The sequence below is a fragment of the Nanorana parkeri genome, unplaced genomic scaffold (assembly GCF_000935625.1).
Source record: "Nanorana parkeri isolate BGI_ZX_2015 unplaced genomic scaffold, ASM93562v1 scaffold16, whole genome shotgun sequence".
NCBI lineage: Eukaryota > Metazoa > Chordata > Amphibia > Anura > Dicroglossidae > Nanorana > Nanorana parkeri.
Window position 1 is genome coordinate 2,650,693 of NW_017306284.1, and position 16,929 is coordinate 2,667,621.

The 16,929-nt window shown below is 43.5% G+C and overlaps 1 protein-coding gene across 2 annotated transcripts in view; it reads right to left on the bottom strand.

Annotated features, from left to right (window-relative positions):
- Positions 1 to 1,985: 1,985 nt before the first annotated feature.
- AZIN1 (antizyme inhibitor 1) overlaps positions 1,986 to 16,929 on the bottom strand; it is a 31,724-nt gene continuing 16,780 nt past the window's right edge. The window contains exons 3-12 of one of the 2 annotated variants that reach the window (XM_018559384.1): positions 16,349 to 16,542; positions 14,717 to 14,890; positions 13,608 to 13,780; positions 11,492 to 11,626; positions 10,265 to 10,346; positions 9,591 to 9,662; positions 9,313 to 9,489; positions 7,367 to 7,468; positions 3,917 to 4,131; positions 1,986 to 2,634 (exon numbers count right to left, since the gene is read on the bottom strand). In XM_018559384.1, the coding sequence (XP_018414886.1) occupies positions 2,565 to 2,634; positions 3,917 to 4,131; positions 7,367 to 7,468; positions 9,313 to 9,489; positions 9,591 to 9,662; positions 10,265 to 10,346; positions 11,492 to 11,626; positions 13,608 to 13,780; positions 14,717 to 14,890; positions 16,349 to 16,450 (1,302 nt within the window). In that variant the 5' untranslated portion in view covers positions 16,451 to 16,542 and the 3' untranslated portion in view covers positions 1,986 to 2,564. Of the gene's footprint in view, positions 2,635 to 3,916; positions 4,132 to 7,366; positions 7,474 to 9,312; positions 9,490 to 9,590; positions 9,663 to 10,264; positions 10,347 to 11,491; positions 11,627 to 13,607; positions 13,781 to 14,716; positions 14,891 to 16,348; positions 16,543 to 16,929 lie in introns of both variants that reach the window. The other variant, XM_018559375.1, reaches the window with a different exon arrangement.

Below are 16,929 nucleotides of genomic sequence, written 5' to 3' on the forward strand. Positions count from 1 at the left end.
CCTCCACCATAAGGGTTTATGAGACTATGTTAGCATCAGGGCAGAGATGGAAGGGGGAAGGCACCGGCACTCATAGGGGCTCTGCAGTGATACAACCAAATCACAATTTGTCTTATAAATCATGTAGAACTGCAGTAGGCAACCCTCTTCCCAGGTAAAATGTAACAAGGATCATACATCACAGAGCTAAGGAAGCCTCCACAGACTGTAGGGACCTAAGTAGTAGTAGTACTGCAGGGATAGCGAGTCCTGTGCAACTGTCCATAGGAGGCACAGAAGGAAAAGATCAATCCCCAAAACTCACCCTGTGTGACCCTGGTAAAAACAAAGGGTGAGGAGCAGAAGGGAAGTAAGGATGCTACGACACTGGAGCTAAAGCTAGGGCCAACAGGCTCGCCTCACCCTGGATCCATGGCTGACTGCAGGACAGAAGAGCAGCAGTCTTCACCATTGAATCCCCCCTTGTCAGTAGAAAAGCTGTAACGTGTCCAACAGGAGGCGCACTGGGCATGTCAGCTGGTTCCTGCCCATTCAGAACATGAGCACCAGCAATTGCCCATTTATAGTGGTCAGCAACCACAGCCAACATGGTACACATGGGTATCCATAATATGGCCGCTGGCAGTGCCCATTCACTGTATGTCTGCCACAGCTATGAAGAAGTGTGGCCAGGCCCCAAAAAGTGTAAAAAAAACAAAAAGCTGAGATAAGTCAGGACATGGCTGGCTGTACAATGCAGAAACATGCTCAGATACTCCCCAGTATGGTTGTCTCCATCACTGGCTGCAGGAACAAGGATAGCACGCCAAGCACTTGCACGGGAGTGGACAAGAGGTACCCAGACTACTCTAGGCCACGGAGAAGAGGGGAAAGGAGTGTTCTCATTCCAATACAATGAAGGGGGATTTCCTCTCACAGAACAGGAGCACAGAGAGCCTGGGGAGGGCTGGGCAACACAGACAAATCAAGTCACTTGGACATACAGTATGTGCCCCCCCCTGTGAGATCTTGCAGGCTGCTCTTCGATCCAGGATGGGACTGTTACAACTAAAGCTGCCCATACACCTGACGATCGTATGATAATCGCGGGTGATCCCGCGATCGTACGATAATCGCAAGGTGTATGGGCAGCGTGATCGCAAGTACGATCTGCCTGTCCAAGATGGGCAGGTCGTACGAACTTTTAATCACCTTAATCACGAAAGTCGTGTGATGGTTGTAAGCTGTATGGCCACCTTAAGGCTGGGCTGGTGGGACTACAAGGACCTAAATTATTCAGCTGGTCACTCAGCTCACCTGTTGAAGGTCTTTAAGAAAAAGTAAAAGAACTTCCAGCAAAAGGAAAGTGGAGTAATATACCCAGCACGGAGTTTGGGGCCTTACTCCTGGACACTAGACAGAAAACTGGACTGGCTTCCCTTTTGAGTAAAAGGTTTTACATAGATGAATTAAAGCACCCCTATCAGTGTTTTCAAATAAAGAGTCCCACCGCACACTTTAATAGACATTACTAGTAAGTAGGGTTGTGTCTGGAACAGCAGCTACACAATGAAACCGCAATCTTCAGTGTCCGGGGTGCAGCTTGTCATGCAATCCTTTGAAAGCGGAAAGGGTCAGGTGACTCCTCTGGAGGTGTATTGATGCCTTTCTAGTGAAAGATGAATTACCTGCCCAGAAAGTACACAATACATTTCTTTGCACATCACTTTCAGTTGTGCACCCCCACGCATGGATGGAGGAAGATTAGACGGATCCATTAGCAGCGCCTGAATCCCTGGTGTATAAGGAAACTTATTTCTCACCCATAGGGAGTTTGTCTCATCTTCAGAGATAAATCCAGACACTGCCTAGTTCACAGTCTGACACTTCGGAGTGTTATTACCCTGCAAGTAATTTGTTTAACAGGCACCTCCATTAAAAAGCACACATTCCACCCAGCATAATCAGCAGCCCCTTTCCAAACTATGTAGAAATAAAGCCGTAGGTTCTACACAAAAGTTTATTGCAATCATGTTACGATCAGTCTGGGGACAAAATAAGGAAAAAAATAAAAAATATGATGCAATTTACATTTATTAAACTACTGGTCGAAGCACAAAATTTACACAATCTACACACACTAGACAAATCTAAGTTACACACTGGTCTTTCAAAGACGTGTTATATACGGGAGACAATAAATTTACAAGACTAACAGGAATCCTTAGTATAAAAACTGTGTACTTATGTAAACTCTTACAAGGAACCCAAGGTCATGGTTTCCATCTCAACTAAGTCATCCATTTTGTTGCATATTGGACTTGAAACTGTGCAGGGGATGGAGAAAGCTGGCACACAGAAAATGCAGACCTATCTAAATTCTCACCCCAGTGGGTTACTTCTAGCTGCTTTTGCCTGGTCCCATTTTATTTCTACACACTGAACTTCAAGTTTTGAAATGAGGTGAACTCCGGTTCTTCCAGTCTGGAATGTTGACCAGGCAAGCTGAAGACTTGTACCTGTAGAGATTTCATTTGAGTGAAGTCTTATGACTAAGCTGCTGTGGAGAAACTGTCATTGCCAAACTAAAAACAAGGCACACAGAGGCTTCTCATCAAGGTGTCCGATGTAAGCCCAGCATCTTGAATCTCATACCTACAACAGACAGATAAGAGGAAAAAGACTTTACATATATAGATAGTATTACAAAATAGTGACCAATGATGATTTACTTCATTCTGTACAGCTGACATCAGACCAGGATAGTCCAGTCAAGTGTCAAATACAGAATCAGCCTTAGTGTTGGTATTTTTGGCTTTTGTTTCTAGCAGGGTTTGCTTTCCTATACAAGTCTATAGGAATCCAAATCTCACTTGAAGACAAATGTTGGTTAGAAGGCAGCCAACTGCACCTGTCAAACTCTGAATGATCTCAACTAATGTTATCGACAAGCCCAAAAACGCAGCAACAGTTCATGTTCCCCGGTGAGTATGGGAGAATGAACTGCTTTTCCTTCATTCATTTTCACACAGTGCCCTTTGTACCCACGGCAAAGGTTTGGATAGAAATGGCGACCTCATTCTCACAGGTTCCATGATAGTCCTCAGCACAAGGTGTATCACAGGACTTTCCCATCTAAATACCTCGGAATCATGCCTCGTGAGACTTGTAGTTCTACAGCAGGAGTGCCGAGGTTGTGTATCCCTGGGTGTAGAGGAACCCATTTTAAAAATAATTCAGTCCTACGGTATATGTGGTGGGCCTAGGTCTGCAATATACACAATTCTGGAACCACCACAGATTTAAGGCCTCATTATATGAGCAGTGTACTATAAAACAGCCATGTGACCGCCACCATGTTTTCCTGTGGTTTATGAAGTCTTCAGTGCAATTTATTTTTTAAGAAATCTATGTTACCAAAGCATATAGAGAACGCATGTATAAAGCATATACACTAAAGTAGAAAAATGGATAAAAACTAGAGCTAGCACAAAGCTGATAAAGGCTTTAAGAATCATGCAGGTCGAGCGTCTGGCTTGAAACTTTGATATAAAGTGCATAGTGCGCGACTCCCCACCAATGTGTCCTGGCATTTGAAAATGGGTAAATAAACTGACTGTACAAAGGGCCCAGCTGCATGTATTCTCTAACATGTGATAGCAAGGTGTGAGGCAGATTTGCCCATGTACCCTTTGCTGGGTAACTAGCGCTCAGAATGTTGCCCCTGCTATGGAGCTGCCCCCTCTGCACACATCTGTTCGAGCTGCTTGCCATTTTCTATTGAAGGAACTACATCGCCGCCATGTTTCCTTAAGGTGTGAGGACCCCCTTCAATATACATACATTAAGTTGCTAATAACTGAATAGTTTATAACAGATGTCGATATTTTATATTGATCTGTACTCGGTGCTAGAAGAGTCCCAGCAACAAACTCACCAGTCGCTGAATGACATGAAGTTATACAGGGACGGCCGTTCAAAATCTGCAAAGGCAGACTGTTCGATCACTGTACCGCAGCCCATGTTCTCAAACACAAGCCAGTCTCCAACATTCAGTTCTGGCAGAAGACAGTGGTCCACAATTGTATCCAGCTCATCATAAGACGGACCCAGAAGGGTGCTAGCAAAAAGGGGCTCATCTTCGTTGTATTTCTAAAAACAAACATTTGTCTTATTAGTGTCACTTTTATATAGCAGGATGATGCTATCAAAAGTCACTGAGACAAGACAGACCATGAGGATTGCCTCACATTCATTACCAAGGCAGGTATTTGCACAAGGGTCAATGGTTTTAAGTATCCTTCAAGTTCGATTTTAAAGAATTCCTGAGTGCTAGCTGTAGCTCTGAAGTGATCACATCCAGGTATGTTGGATAGCATGCCCCCCCACCCGGTTCATGCTGGCAGTTATGTCACTACAGGACACACGGATGTAGCAGCTGGTGGTGCAACCATCGGATAGCCTCAGCGCTCATAGATCTGGACCGTACAAAGATTTCACACTGCTTGCTAGACAGGTAAATATTCAGCTCCCATTTCAGGGCGCTTTGGGCTCATATTTTCACCCCTTAAACTCTTTGGATATATTTGGTATGTCCAGGCTTCAAGGGGTTAAAACAAGCCTGCTAATGCAGACAGGAGCGTGTCTATTTTGTGCAGCATGCTCAGGGCTTTAAAGGAGGATTATGAGGCGAGTGATTTTCATTCAACCTCATAGTTCTAGCCGACGTGTGACAATGAAACTGTCACACATCAGCTCAATAGATGGGGAAGTGAGTGAACACATACTGTCGCTCGCTCACTTCTCAATGATGTCCCTGCAGAGAGCCGTAACTGTCACTCACGGCTCCATGCAGGGATTCCCCACTCCAATCCTCCAGCGCTGACTGGCAGAACGGACGGGGCGGGTACAGCTGGCTCTGCCTCTAGATAGGCAGAGCCAGCTGTCACTCACCCAGCTGGATCGACAGTAATGTCGGGATCCGTCCCGGCTGCGGCGGTCTCAGTATACCGCGAGCTGTAGCTCTCTATTTACTGAGCTTTGGGTCACGGGAGGACGTTTGTTTATGTCCTCCCGTGACCCTTAGGAGAACTATGGAGAAAAAAAACTTACCTCATAGTTCTCTTTTTAGTTCAAAAATGATCTGGACAGCTGTAGTGCCACCCGATTACTTTTATGTGACAAACCAACAAAGCGATAAAATTATGTTTCTTAAAGGGTTTCTAAACCCTGTTTTTTTTGCCTATATCTACTGCTAGCAGTCAATATATGCAAAAAGTTAAAAAAAACAAAACAAACCCCGCTTTAACAGCGGTTTCAACTTACCCCGTTTTTGCCGCGCGCTCCCGCACGAGAATCCGAAACTGCTTGGGCGGCCGCAAAGCATCTTGGGGCGTGCGCATGTGCAGTTTGGATTTTCGGCCGGGAGACGAGCAGAGACGCAAGGTAAGTCTATGGACGCGTGCACCCGCATGCAGACACCTTGGGTTTGGAAGTGTCAGCAAGGACAGAGGAGTCAGCACTGGATCGGAGAGCCGCCGCACCGCTGGAGGGACACATGAAAACATCAGGAAAGAAGAGGAAGATCGGATTAAGAGACATCATTTAACCACTTCAATACCAGGTGTTTAGACCCCCTTCCTGGCCAGGCAATTTTTTAGTATTCAGCACTGCGGTACTTTGACATTTATTCTGTCAAGCAACGCTGTACTGAAATAAATGTTATACCATTTTTTGGGGACAGATAGAGCTTTCTTTTGGTGGTATTTAAACATCACTGGGTTTTTTATTTTTTACTATAATAAGGAAAAATTACAGAAAATTTTGAAAAAAACAAAAGTATTTTTTTTTACATTATGTTAGGAAACAATTATTATTACCCAGTTTCTTGGTAAAATATAAAAGATCGGGTCACGTCGGGTAAATAGACACCAAACATGTCAAGCTTTAAAATTGCGCGCACCCGCGAAATCGCAGAAAACTACCATACCCAAAATTGGCCATAGGCGACGCTTTAAAAGCTTTTACCGCTCATCAGTTTAGTGTTATCAGTGATTGATGGCCCTAGACTTATTGCTCTCACTGCGACGTTCGCGGCGATATGTAACATGTGCGGCGTAATGGGCGCAATCGTCTTTTTTGCACGTATGCGCCCTGACACATATTTGCATGCGTGTATGGGTGGGGACTGTAAACATTTTTTTTGTTTTTTTATTCTTTTTTATGTGGGGTTTTTTTTCACTAAGCTTTATTGCTATCACATACGGGGGCTATTAAACTCCCCTATGTGATAGCAAAATATGCGACAGGTCCTCTTTATGGAGACATCAGGGGTCTCCAAGACCCCTGTCACCTAGGACCCCCCAAAAGAAGCTGATGAAGCACAGATCTGCTCCATCAGCTGGAGAGTGACACAAGAATGCAGAAGTGATGTATTATAAAACACTTCCGCATTCTTGCAGAGGAGAGGGGACCGGAGGGAGCTCGTGTACCGAGCTCTCTGACCCCCTGTGACAAACATGCTGACACCGGGATCAGCGGGACAACTCCGGGGAGGGGGTTTCCGATCTGCACACCATACAAGCGATCCGCCGGCTCTACAGCCGGCGGATCGCTTGTATGGTAACAGGCATCCTGTTTTTAAATACCGGCCATTTCCCGCGCGCGCTGAGCGCGAGGGGGCGTGCCTGAGCAGACGTCTAAAGATGCCCACTCAGATTTAGAGACCTCTCGGCCGGCCGTTTTTTTTACAACGGCCGGCCCTGAGGTGGTTAAGGTAAGTGCTGACATTAACATTGGGGGAGGGATTTTTTTATGTTTTTTTTTTTAACTTTAATATCACTAAGTTTTTTAGATTCAGTTTTACTTTCCATCACGCGCCTAGGAGCAAACCAGGTATTCTGTATGTCCATGTGCTGACAAGGAATATGCTAATAGTAGGAGAACGCTTGTAGGTGAACAGACAAAGCTTCCTAACTAGCCAATCAATGACAGGGGCGCAAAGAGATTTCCTAGCTGTATTGTTTACAGTACAAATGTCATGACAGAAATATGTAGGATGCCATTTTTGATCAATCCTCCTGAAAGTGCTTGTTTACCTAACATGCTAATTGATTCAAAGCTTTCTGAATCACTTGATCTTTCATTTCGGAAGGCAAGCATGGTAGTTGCCCATATTTCTAGCAGGTGTACTTTTAACAGCAGTAAACAAAAGCTTGCCAGTCCGACAATCAATGTCCATGAACAGGTCATATAAATGGCATTGTATCTGTATTTGTGCCAGGTATTTGGCTTTAGAATAATCCTGGAGCTACAATGTGGTTTTAGAGCACGATGCCTTTGTAAATTCTTGCTGGAATCTATCTCTTGGCCAGACACAACTGCTTACCTTGTGCACCACTGGGGCAGTATTTAAGCTCTCCGATAATTTACTTGAAAAAGAACCATAAACGCCATCATTCAAGCAATAAATAAAAGCTGGCCTGGTCTGCTTTCCTGAAAAAAAGAAAGCCGTATACAAATATCATGTTCTTGAACTTAAACAGGTCTTCAGTAGAACATTAGGCATTTGAAATTTATAGAAGCAGGCTGTTCAATGACTTACATCCCCATCACTTAAGACCCCTCCTAAACCCCACTCACCCATAGACCTATAGGAAAAAAAGAGCAGGTGGTAAGCTTACTTATTCTGCAGAGGAAAAGGTTTTCTAGTAAAAAGTGTCAAGCACACTGATGGTCAAATCTATTTTGAGGGGAAGGTGGAATCTTGGAGTTATCCATAAAAGGTCAATAAAACTCGAGATAATTCTTAAAATGTTCTCAAGTACTCTATTAACAACAATGTATCTTATTTGTGTATCACTGGGCTGTAGATCCTCAAATCATCTCTGAATTGGTGCTGACACTGCCCTTCCTTCTGGAGGGTGGCTACTTTTGTTCCCCATGGTCCCTGTGTGTGTAAAGTGGTCACCGCTCCAAGCTCACTCCTGTGATGGACTACAATCTCAATACAAATTTGTATTAAAATGATAGTCTCACGGGACGTTATCAAAAAATCTTCATCTGATGCCCATGTGATGGATCTAGAGAATCCGATAGAAATAGAATATTCTTAAGGAAAACGGGAGGCTTAAGTGAAGGTAGAAGCTAAGCAGTTACTTTGGCTACCAACACATTTTAAATGGAACCCGTCAGGGCCAAAGGTCACAGCTAATCCTTAAATCGATTTATCTTTTTGGAGCCCCTGGGATCCTAGACGAGGGATATGCACAGAGCCTTCACGTCTGGCCAAGCCGACGCTACGTCCCGATCACTCCAATTGAACTTTCAATGGTTGAGTCTCCACTGGCAACTGTTTTGCGCTAGGTTATTAAAGGGCAAGACTCGGGCAGAAATGAAGGGGCCGTTTCACAGGCATAACTACACATTAATTTCAAGATAACACTAATACTGCCAGGTGTTGGCACTTTAGCAGCGTTGATGCAAATGAAGATCACCAGCACTCGAATACTTGTATATTTCAAAAGGAGCGTCATGTGCAAAAACCAACGTCTCAGGGCCACGCAGGGTCCCTTCATCAGAGTGAAAGTGACCTGCGAGCAACATCATTTACTGTATTGGTCCTGAACGCTGTGAGTGCAGGGGATACATCTGGGCACTGCTGGCACTTTAGCAGTGGACACTTTATGCCCTCAGATCATTCATTACTCAAATATTTTCCAGTGCGAAGCTAGATGGTAGCGGTGTGAGAATAATAACGCAATGGACTCATGGAGTGCCATGTATTTAAATTATATACAAAGTCTTTATTAAACTAGACAAGCCCATATTAAAGCAGAGCTCCCTTACAATTACAGATTTGGACTACCTCAAGGATCTTTTTTTTTTCTTTAACAGACTCCCTATTCCCATTTTTCATTCCAGTCTTCCAGCTGGTCCAGTGATACCGCTGATACTTCCTCCTCTTTCCCAGCAGCAGTGTTCCCGGACTGAGGAGTTGCCTACATGACATTGTATGAGTGCCAGTTAGCCTAGGCTGCATGATGACATACTCCCAGGGGGTGTGTGTGTCAATGACAGGATGGTCTCACAGGAAATGAGTAGAATGATGCTGGTGGTTATTCTATCTGTAGAGGACAAGCCACGCTGGATGGAGGAAGATGCTGCAGACAGCTAAGGAATGTGGAGATGATACATAGAACACTACTGGGAAAGCCCAGAACATGTTAAAAACTGGCATTCTGAATAAAATTGTGCTATACTTTGCTAACATTTGCATAACACTGTTTCTTGCAGTGACAGGGTCTGGTTATTACAGCAGATGGTTACAGAAACACAAGATCGGTTACCTCCAGAAAGATGCTGCTCGTGCTCCACTACTTTCTTAGCAATGATGTTCACAGCCAGAGTAAATGCAGATGACACATAATAGCTTCCAGGCTCTGCAATAACTCGGATCCCAGATCCCTCAGGAAAGTATGCGCTCAGCAGAGGACTGACAGCATGATAAAGCTGCAAGACAAGACGTTTCCAGACATTTAGCTCATGCTAGACTTACACCCTCCCCAGAAACCATATTGAAGCTCCACTTCCATATATCGTATACAACTCACCTCTTCCAAATGTAACTCGTTCCCTGAAAATCCTCCAATGTTCAGTAAATTCATCTTAAAGCCAAATTCATCCTAGAATACAACACATGTGTTTTGGCATTGTTTCCCCTGCCATTTGTAAAATGTCAATTTCTGGGCCCTACATCATTTCCAAAAGAAGATTGAATCCCTCAATAAAACCCAATCAAATGCCTCACATGAGCCCAACCATGACTGGCTCCTAAGACATGGCGTAGAAACAGGACATCAGCAACAGTCCTGGCCATTTATAATTCAAAAGAATGTGATGAATTGCAGATGTTATGGTCGGTGTTAAGAACCCATCAGTTCCTATTAATCTATATACTGAGTATATAGAACTCCTGGATACAGCAGGATCTCCTGATCCCCACTCCCAGGAGTAAGAAAGGAATTCCAGGCTACCTGTATAAATTCAGGGTGATGCATGCATTTAACCCAAAATGGTTCAAGGCCCAACACCAACCACATTAGCACAAGGCTTACATTGGTTTTCTTTTTACTGGGATCCCCGTTCCCTCAGGAAAGTATGTGCTGGTGTTGAATGTACAGCCCCCAGAACGGACATGGAGAGATCTTGCACTTGACATACAAATTCAGACTTCCACCCTCAAACTTTCACTGCACTGGGAAGGAACCCCGGGAAAATCACTTACTGCCATATCAAAGACACAACGAGCATCAGATAAAGCATGAGTGTATGCTTGGGGGTCTCTGGTGGAGCTTGAAATATGGAACCTGTGGATGATAATAATACTATTCAGAGACAGTATTACCTTCAATTATGCAATATAATTGCAGCAAGCCATCAGTATGACATTAACCAAAATGAATAGGACATGGGGCTTCATGGGCACCTCAAATAAATGCAAGACAAATTCCCTTTCATTGTTGAATTTTGAAATTCAAGTCTCCAAATCTTTATACTTTCTTACCCTGGATGAGCATTTCCTCTCATCTAAAGTACTATTACACAATGAGTTGAGAAAATCAAGTCTAGTAACTGGACAAAACGTTACTTCTACTTTGCCCATCAACCTTGGAACGCACAAACCATTTAAATGTATCTAAGCTGTATCAAGATGTGATGGAAGGACCGAACTGACAAAGGATTGCAACACAGGCATACTGCAAATCTTCATCCTTGGACTGCCAGCAAAACGCTATATGTCTGACAAATCACAAGGTTAAAACAAGCCCACACCATTACTTTACTCTGGGCCGTCTGACTATCAGAAGTAATCAGGGTGGCTACACAGCTGCCCAATCATTTCTACAAAGTAAAAACAGGTCCGCACACTAAATGGCTGACAAGATTGTTTCACTAAAAAAGTTCTGCTTAACATATCATGGCCTTCTCCCGCATAAAGGGTTAGTAAATATATCTCTACCTTTCTCTTGGGCTTCTCCTCGCAGTGCCTAGGTGAGGGTGACATCCTTCAGGCAAGATCCCAGGGAATGCCAAGGATTCCAAATTTCACAAGAAGACTTTCCTGCACTGTGCTGAGGTGTCTTCTCAGCATTGCCCAGGATCTCCATGGAAGAAATGTGACATCAACCCTCGCAGTCCGGGGAGTAAGCCGAATACATTTGTTAACTTATCCCCTCCACAGTTCTTTATTATTTAAATGCTGCAATTTTTTTATCAGTTAAGGAACCCAGAAGCATTAAGAAGACCTTGCTTAAGTGCAAAGCCCATTTTGAGCAGTGGACACGGGCAAGTCTAAACATGACCTAAAACAGAAGATTTCATTTAAACTACAAACAGACCAGCCATGAGACAGAGGTTAGTGTCTAAGAAATACACCGGAGGTGCTGGTGGATTTGGAAAGGAAGAATATATTCACAACATGAGATTCTCCAGCCTGTAGCTAACAACTTACATCACACCAATGACTTGCACACCGCACTCCTTAGCACATTCCAGGAGGTGCCTGCAGTTCTTCAGTGTGCTGCCAAACACCATGTTCATTTCTCCATCACCGCTGATGCCTTCTGTTGCAATATGTAGCAATAGCCTAAGAGAAGGGGAAGATGATTGGGGCACAGGTTGGTTTACATCAGCACATGTTGTTTTGTAGAAGTATGTTGCCAGAGCTTGAGCGCCATCCTTGGAAGAGTCAAGAACTTAGTGAGAAACATTCCTGTATAGAAAGAAAACTAGCAATTAGGTCCCAAAACTGGGAGCTGCGAGTGGGACACAGTGGAATTACAGCGAGCCATATTTAGTTCTAGTATTTTACCACAGGTGGTTGCTGTAAATAAAATGTCAGTAATAGTTAGTCCCACTTTCTTCTACAAGTCCTGAATTAAATAAAACTTCAGTATGCTGGGGCTATTGGATAATAGGCCAAAAAAACTAACGTGGGGGGAGGAGTGATAACATTAAACAGACTAAAGACTCTAAACCTTCCCAACCAAAAAATTTTTAAGGACAATTTAATGTTTGATGAAGCACAGACTGCAACAATGACCATTCCCGCGACCAACCTAATAATTATGAGCAAGTCTGCAGCCTATTATTCTGCTACAGAAGGAAGAAAAGGGCAAGTGAGGCTTTCCATTGTATATTAATAGTTTAAAGCTGAACTCCAGGCAAAGGCCAAAATACAAAGATGAACTACTACTGTCAGGCAGCACAGCCAGGTCTAAAACCTCTTCTACCGGGACCCACCCTAGCCTGCTGACTGGATAAAGGGAAAGCAGCATGCCGATTCAGTCATCCCTGTGTGCCAACAGCCTCTAAGCATGCAATATCATGTCCTGTGTGTATACCATCTTGGTCAGGGCTTAAATGGCTTTGATTCTTTTGGTCAGGTAAAAAAGAAATGGTGTATCAATGCTTTCTCCCTCTGTACCAGCAGAAGAAATTGACTATTTCATGTTTTAAAGAAGGTTTGCTTTGCTGATGAAAAACTCTGACTCGTCTCCTATCATCCCACTGTGTCAAAGTTTGTCAGGCAACATGTGCCTCAAAGTAAGCAGCTCCACTAACCCCTAGTGCTCTGGTATAGTACCATGTAAAAACTTACATATAGTTTTCTTTAAAAGAGACAAGTTGCCAAGTTTACAAGGTGGCTAGCAATCCACTGCTCTGGGAGTCTATATTGAAGAGGAAGATTACCTGGAAAATTAGGCTCTTGTAGGGCCTTTTAAAAGAAAAGATTACTGCACAGAGGTCTCTTGTAAAACACTGGAAGATTGGAGGACCTTGGGTTTCTATTTATGTCTGCCTTTGTGCCAAATAGTCAGCATTAAAGAACTCCATGAACTTTTTATTAACTCTTGCAGTGGGGATACCCTCAGACTGGTCCTCGTTTCTCTCCCCCTCCTCTGCAGCAGTCTAAGGCCCAGTAAATCATTGTGTCTATACAAAGTGTATAGGCGTGAGGACCCTGAGGAAGATTCCAATGTGCTGCGGAGGAGGAGGTAGGTTGCAGGGAGTGCTGTGACAGCTGGCCGGCTTGGAGCTTCAGGTGAGTAGATCATTGTTATTTTTGTCCCTAGACACAAACGAGCACTAAACTCTTGTAGTGGGGGGTAGCCCCACTGCAAGGATTAATAAAAAGCTTTCCTGGAGATGATCCTTAAATATAAACATATACACTAGCCTTCACCCTGTTGGCTTTAGCTGTATATAAATAACAGTGGCACACATTTTATCATAGCTGTTGGCGGGTTTTTCCTCCAGTGAGTATTGAGGACGTTCTTGTGACACTACACACGGGCATTCTGCTGAATGAATAGAGGAAACAGGTGCAAGCAGAGAAACCCTCTAGCACATGACTCATTGTTTTATTGCCAGACGACTTCACTACCCCTACAACAGGAATGTCAGAAAAAGGAACAGGAAACAGATGTGTAATGGGTGACACCGCAAACTTACTGAATCAGGCCATGCCGTCTACTGAATTACACTTGCATTACTTGTGTCCAACATTCCATGTACTTCACCACAAAATATCACATTGATAAACATTTCATGAGCAGTACACTTACTTGGCACTAGGATGAGTCCGTGCAATTTTCTTCAATTCCGATTCGTTATCGCAAGTCATAATGTTTACTCCCAGTTTGGCTGCATGCTTGATCTGCGCAACCTGCTTGCATGGACTGGTATATATTACATTCTCCATAGAGATGCCCAAGTCATACACCATTGTCATTTCATTCTGCAAAGGAAGCCAGGATTTGTAACCTTACATTCCTAAAACTTATAAGACACATCCATCAATATAAGGAGATGAATTCAGCATTATTGTTAAACATATCACTTAAATTTATGCAAGATCAACCCAGCCCCAGTGTGTTCTAGCACATCCCAGCCGGCTCACGTGTTCTGATGCGGCAGGGGGTGTGGCGGTGCATCCAAGTCAATGGAACCACAGGCAAGCCCACGGCACGATCACCCGCACCTGAACGCGAGGCACCTTAATGCCTGCGTTCCAGTGCGATCAGAAAAAAATGCTGCATGCACTCTTTTCTGATCACACTGGACCGGAACACAGGCATTGATTTGCCACGCGTTCCGGTGCGGGCGATCCCACTGTGGCCGCGGTGTGTGGCTGCGGAGCTATTGACCCTCCCACCCCAGAAAGCAGTGAACCGGCCGGGATGCGATCCAGTGCGTTCTAGCACCAAATGGTGCCAGAACACACTGGGGCTGGTGTGAACTAGCCCTAAACACACTGTAGCAGCCGGGAGTGTGTTTACATTTCTTCAGCCGGATTTACGGTGGAAGCGATTCAGGCAGCTGGTAGACCTCCTAATGACCCCATAAGGAGAACCCGTCACTACTAGTGTGACATCATATATGGGGATTTTTAGCCGCCTGTCATATCAATAAAGTAAAAAACTTTCAAAATGAAGTTACATAAAATAAAATACAACAATTATAGCATAAAAACATAAAAATTCAGGGTGTCCGTTCCAGGACTGAGCAGTCACTTCAACTAATATAGGATATAAGGCAAAAACACTGAAGCATTTGCTTTTTTTTTCTTGGATTCTTATTGTGAGCCAATATCCTGGTTCTCCCCTGGGCTGTAGCATCTTACTACACAGACAAAACAAGTCCTCTTAGTTAGCCAAAGTCACAATGTACTTACTTTGTTGGCACATACAAATCCCACGCCCAGAGCGGAGAGTATCTCTAGCACAGCTGGAGAGGAGTTGCACTTCACTGTGTAAAATGGTTTGATGTGTCCCATGGTATTTTGCCATGCAATGTGCTTTTTGACAATTTTCCCAAGGTCCGCAACAAAAAACGCATTCTTGCCAGTCTGTTGGGGAGAAAAAAAAAAGTTTCATTAGAAAATGGGCGACGGTCCTTGGTATGGGAGGAATTAGGACAGCTAAGAAAAGTGCTCCATTTCTACTGCATCCCTAAATGTCAAGCCTCCTGTGATATGAGGCCAGACTAACTCATTTACCAAGGCAGCACCCCCCCCCTTTGTAACCTCCATTACTGAAAACGTTATCACGAGACGGACCAGTAAAGCAGTCCAAGCCTTGCACACCAATGAAATGGAGCTAGGGAGAAGAATGTAAGGAGCATTTATACCCAAAGTAACTACTTGCTGTAGTGTAGGGAATCTCTAAGATTGATTGTGGCCATCTTAAAATCTACCTTTTGACTGAATTTCTAATGAGAATACAGAGAATGTCCTGGCATGTAGCAGCGCCCAGCACTCGTGTCTGCATATCCTGATCACAAATGCCTAGTATTGCTATTCACACAAGATTTGGATGACCTTCTTGAGTGGTTGGGGATGTCACTACTAAAGCTCTACCTATATAGCACACGGATCTAATTGCTCATACTTTGTTCTGTGGATCTGTTCTTCCTAATTTCCTGCCTACTGATCCATTTTCCTATTAAAGGGTGATTTTGACATGAAGGTGATGGTGGAGAACCAGCCATGGTAAGCCAGATCTGGGGAAAATGCCTGCCGGGAATACAGGTGACTAGACATTGACCCCTCTGCTTGACTTATTTTTGGCAAAGCTTTAGCAGTAGAGATTCACCAATATTTTGCTCACATTAATATTCTTACTACACTTGGGCCAGGCAAATGTCAGGAGCCATGTAGCCAATGCTTCATAAAAATTACATCTGGCATCTCTAACTTTTAAGGTTTTCTTTGGCTGTCAATGGAACGGTTTCTGAAATAAAAGCCTACTGGCTCCTGGATTGGACAGTCCGGCTCCTAAACCCCATATTATTTTGTCCACCTCTGAAATACATTATTGACTTGATCATACTGCTGGCGTCAATTGAAGCAGCAACAGTGCAAAGCCACCTAAACTAAAGCATAGCAAAATGTGAGTTTACCATGTCAGACCAGACAATCTGCTCAGTTCCTACAGGTTATTAGGAGTTACATATCCTTGCTGCTCTTTAGAAATGTGACAAATCCCTAAGTTTTCAATTTGACTAAAAAGTTAAAGATTACATTTCTCATGCAGGGATCTTTAGTGTACCCCTTGTTCTGCCTGATGAAGGGGATCCTACATGACCCCCGAAACGACGCAATAAGTATGTTTTGCACGTATGTCATTAAATAGACGTATTCTAGCATTGGAGTGCCAGTGCCCATATTTATCTGCATCAATGAGACAGTGGCCATCCGTCGACCACCATCTTATCTCAATGGATGAGTGGTCAGGAGTGCAATGGGTACATGGACTGTAACTTTAGTGTACCCCAACATACCAAGACCTGCAGAGGAAGGACTCACCAGGGTATGCTCATATATGTAATTATTAATGACATCTTTTGGGGTTGCAGAATCATCCAGTAGGCCAATGGAGTAATTTGCATCTTCGTTAAAACCTTTCATCTCAGCCGTATACCGCAAAGCCGACAATCATAAACCAGGAAACGTCAAATAAAAGGGTCTACAAGTCTTTTCAAGTCCTAATATGCAACAAACTAAAATAAAAAAAATAAAAAATTACTATATAGCAAGTACTTTAATACGTAAAACAGTATAAACAGATATCTAGATGCTTTGCACATGCTAAAATCAGCTCAATTCACAAAAACACCAGTTATGGATACTTTTTTTTCGAAGAAAATTGGTTATTTTCAATTGAGTCCAATGGGATTTGAAAATTCTAGTCACGTGGCTGAAAATCCAATTCTGTAATCAAATGTATTATTATTATTATACAGGATTTTTATAGAGCCAACAGTTTGTGCAATACTTTACAATATAAGGAAGACATTACAATCACAATACAATTTAAGACAAGATGGTATGGAGGGCCCTGCCCCTGAGGGCTTGCAATCTAAAAGGGAGGGGCAAGTGATATATGA